The sequence below is a fragment of the Penaeus japonicus genome, unplaced genomic scaffold, assembly GCF_977035675.1.
Source record: "Penaeus japonicus unplaced genomic scaffold, GWHDUDI00000001_assembly GWHDUDI00000028, whole genome shotgun sequence".
In the NCBI taxonomy this organism is placed as follows: domain Eukaryota; kingdom Metazoa; phylum Arthropoda; class Malacostraca; order Decapoda; family Penaeidae; genus Penaeus; species Penaeus japonicus.
Genome location: NW_028234430.1, coordinates 7,450,243 through 7,455,242, shown reverse-complemented (window position 1 = coordinate 7,455,242; position 5,000 = coordinate 7,450,243). Strand labels below are relative to the sequence as shown.

At 37.6% G+C, this 5,000-nt stretch overlaps 1 protein-coding gene across 3 annotated transcripts in view; it reads left to right on the top strand.

Annotated features, from left to right (window-relative positions):
• The window catches only part of LOC122260697 (putative sodium/potassium/calcium exchanger CG1090), a 117,109-nt gene that overhangs the window by 87,558 nt on the left and 24,551 nt on the right, over nucleotides 1-5,000 (top strand). For all 3 annotated transcript variants that reach the window (XM_043028073.2, XM_043028072.2, XM_086553414.1), the window contains exon 3: nucleotides 1,814-2,077. In XM_043028073.2, the coding sequence (XP_042884007.2) occupies nucleotides 1,814-2,077 (264 nt within the window). The remainder of the gene's footprint in view (nucleotides 1-1,813; nucleotides 2,078-5,000) is intronic.

Here is a 5,000-nt window from a genome sequence, read left to right as displayed (position 1 = left end):
TCCTCTCTTCCCCCACCTCTCTCCCCTCTCCCTCCCCTCCCCTCACCTTCTCCTCCCCTCACCCTCTCCTCCCCTTTTCCCTTCCTTATCCTCTCCTCCCCCACCTCTCTCCCCCCACCTCTCTCCCCTCTCCCTCTCCTCCCCTCACCCTCTTCTCCCCTCACCCTCATTAGCCTTAGACACCCACACGCACTTCTCGGCACCATCCAACATCTCTCACTTCGATGCCATTAGGACATCACAGCCGGCACTGAGCCACACGACCACGTCAAAGATAAAATGATTATGATGATGATGATTGGTCGAAGATAAGACGATAATGGTGATGATGATTAGTCAAAGATAAAATGATAATGGTGATGATGATTGATCAAAGATAAGACGATAATGGTGATGATGATTGGTCAAAGATAAGACGGTAATGGTGATGAGGATTGGTCTAAGATAAAATGATAATGGTGATGATGATTGGTCAAAGATAAAACGATAATAGCGATGATGATTGGTCAAAGATAAAATGATAATGGTGATGATGATTGGTCAGACATAAAATGATAATGGTGATGATGATTGGGCAAAGATAAAACGATAATAGTGATGATGATTGGTCAAAGATAAGACGATAATGGTGATGATGATTGATGAATAGATAGAGAGAGAGAAATAGAGAGAGAGGAAATTATAAGAGTGGGTATATGAATTGGTAAAAGAGGAAATTTGTTTTCAACTTCATAAATCTATTAGATAAGTTTATCTTTGCATTTTATATTCATTAATATCTGAGATTTATCTGTATATATATTTCATTGCTTGGATTGCCACTTTAATGTTGGGATGTATGCATGCATATAAGTATATTCATATATGATTAGTATATATATATATATATATATATATATATATATATATATATATATATATATATATGTATGTATGTGTGTGTGTGTGTGTGTGTGTTTATGTATGTGTGTGTATGTGGGTTTGGGTGAGTGGGTGTTTGTGTGCATACTATTAAGGTTATATATCAAAACTACCAATAAATATGAAGGATATGACTTTGATATTTGTTTTATGTTAATCACTATTTGCTTTTGAAAAATGTTGACGTATAATAGTCAATTCTGAAGTATATATCAAGCTACAAGCATATTCTGTGCTATTCATTTAGATGTCAAACAATGTGACTAATGAGATAACGAGGTAATTACAGTAATTAGATAGCTGCAAATAGAATTAGAGTATCAGCTACTTGATAGTTTAGTGCAAGTTGGAATCAAAATATATGTGTGATGATCTATTCAATAAAAAAACATTGGTAGAGCATATATCTAGACTATATACAGTATATGATGTGTGCATATTATATATATATATATATATATATATATATATATATATATATATATATATTATATATATATATATATATATATATATAACCACCTTATATATAAATATATATATATATATATATATATATATATATATATATATATATATATATATACATACATACATACACACACACGCACATACACATACACACACACACACACAGACATATATATATATATATATATATATATATATATATATATAATATATATATATATATATATATATATATATATATATGCATATACATATATATATATATATATATATATATATATATATATATATATATATATATATATATATATACATATACACATACATATACACCCACCTTATACAACATCCAAAAAAACACCAAAGAACGAGTCCCCGCGACCAAGCCAACTAACCGGTTTCCACCCGTTCTTCCGCACAGCGCCTTCGGAAGACGTCCCCGAGGCGATGGCCGACGTCTCGCCCTCCCGCTCCCGGCACCTCCTGGAAGCGGAGCCGGAGGGCTGGGGGCGCGACAACTGCACCCCGCCGGCGATCGAGCAGTTCCCGAAGCCCCTCATGTCCTCCGAGGCCAGAAGGAGCGGGGGACTCATCCTCCACATCCTCATCGCCTTCTACATGTTCCTTGGCATTGCGATCGTCTGTGATGAGTACTTCGTGCCGTCGCTGGAGATGATCTGTGATAGTGAGTATGGTGGTGGTGGTGGGGATAGTGAGTATGGTGGTGGTGGTGGGGATAGTGAGTATGGTGGTGGTGGGGATAGTGAGTATGGTGGTGGTGGGGATAGTGAGTATGGTGGTGGTGGGGATAGTGAGTATGGTGGTGGTGGGGATAGTGAGTATGGTGGTGGTGGTGGGGATAGTGAGTATGGTGGTGGTGGGGATAGTGAGTATGGTGGTGGTGGGGATAGTGAGTATGGTGGTGGTGGTGATGGTGGGGATAGTGAGTATGAGGGTGGTGGGGATAGTGAGTATGAGGGTGAGGTGGTGGGGATAGTGAGTATGGTGGTGGTGGGGATTGTGAGTATGGTGGTGGTGGTGGTGGGGATAGTGAGTATGGTGGTGGTGGGGATAGTGAGTATGGTGGTGGTGGTGGTGGGGATAGTGAGTATGGTGGTGGTGGGGATAGTGAGTATGAGGGTGGTGGGGATAGTGTGTATGGTGGTGGTGGTGATGGAGGGGATAGTGAGTATGATGGTGGTGAGATAGTGAGTATGAGGATGGTGGTGGTGGGGATAGTGAGTATGAGGGTGGTGAGATAGTGAGTATGGTGGTGGTGGGGATAGTGAGTATGAGGGTGGTGAGATAGTGAGTATGGTGGTGGTGGGGATAGTGAGTATGAGGGTGGTGAGATAGTGAGTATGGTGGTGGTGGGGATTGAGAGTAGCGCTGTGATGATGACAGTAATAGTGATCTATCAGTTTCATTTCGCTCTCCTCATCACGTTATCATTCTTGTGTTTGTGTTTACGAATGTTTGAATTTTCTTCCGTTAATGTATTTGAATTTGGATAATATCGTAGAATTAGATAATACATTTAAAATCTGTAGATATTGCTAGAGTTTATGTCATGTCATATGTTTCCTTTAACACGTTGGTATTTATATTATTAATGAAGGCTTTTCGTGTTGATATTATTGTAATTTTACTTGCCTTCATCATTAACTGGGATCTGATATCCTCAACATTGTAATTATCAACATATATGAATATATGAATTGTTTTTAATTTCATAATCATCGTAATATTTTTTGTTTTAATGATGGATACTGACATGACATATTTTGTGAATCATAAGTGCATATTCATTAGAAATATTATGACCTTGTTATAATGTCAAATACTAGCAGAGCCGAACAGAAATAAACAGAAGGTCTGCTTTCAGAATTACACTCTGGAGATTTGTTCACATCTTCAAACCTTACCGGGCGAAAGCATGCATAACGCCAACCAATGAATAACATGAAATAACACCAATCACAGAAATTACGATAATCCCCTTCCGCTCAAAAGGCAGCCATTAACCTCGGTGGGTATTATGGTGTTTACAAAATTCTCCGTGACCTAATTCTTCGTGATCCGCTCGAGGCAGAACATGACACTCAGACACTCCCAAGTAGGGGGTAATCCGAGCGAGGCGGAGCTGGAAACCCACCAGTTTATGTGGCACTGTGCCAGGGATGACGTTAAGGGCTGGTCCATAGCCAGGCCCGAGCATTGCATGTCGGTGGCGCCGGGAACCACCCACTCAAGCAGACAAATTATAGGTCGGCGCCAAACCCTCTTCATCCTTGAGGCGGGTGTCGAATGCCGCTTAATTATGATTTGAATGGGGGGGAGGGGGATGCCGTATAATCTATAGGTTGTTTATAAGGTGATATTTAGCCCACGCACGCCCACGATTTGGTCAGGCGCCAGACAACGCCCACTCAGCCGCAGGAGCTATCGGGGCGTCGGCACCAACGTCGACGCTGTACATATAAAAGTGTGGCGCCAGACACCGGTCTTCCTAGCACACCGGTGTCCCTCTGCAGAGCGGGAGGGGGGGGGGGGGGAAGAACTAGAGGGAACTGAACACACACACACACACACACACACACACACACACACACACACACACATTTGCCCTACAACGGACTAATTACGATGATGATGTTAATACTTTAGGACAGGACATGCATGTAGTAGACGAGATGGAGAATTGTCAAAGACAGAGAAAATATTTCGTCCGACAGACAGATGAAAAGACAAAGGTTTAGGAAATAGAATAGTTTTTATGCATAAATGCACATACATGCATTTATATATATATATATATATATATATATATATATATATATATATATATAATATATATATATATATATAATATATATATATATATATATATATATATATATATATATATATAATATATATATATATTATTATGTATGTATGTATGTTGTATATGTATATATATATGTATATATATGTATATATTATATATATATATATATATATATATATTATATATATATATATATATATATTATATATATATATATATATATATATATATATATATATACTGTATATATATATATAGACAGATAGATATATAGATAGATAGATAGATAAATAGATATATAGATATATATATAGATAGATAGATAGATTGATTGATTGATTGATTGATATATAGATATACCCACTATCTTTGTACATGGAAGGTTTGTGAAAAAAATAATCAAATGTCTAGGACACAGCAGACCACCGCTAATGAGAGCGAGCATTAGCCTAGGACAAGATTCGTCCAATTCTGATTCTCACCCTTAAACCCCAGAGTTATAAGCCATCATTAACGCAATGCATATGAAAAAAAAGAAAACAAAGAAAGGAATATAAAAATGTTCTGCAATCACACGATGGAAAAAAAAGTTAAGCATGGTCAATTGACTCATTGAGTATTGATATTACATTGGCCAGATTTTTATTAGCAAAATTACATGTATTTTCACCTGACCTTCCAATACTACATATAATAACCCTTAATGATAATCAAGGATAAGAGATTCTCTGATCGCGTAGTTATGCTTGAGTGCATTTGCATTTGCAATATGGTCATT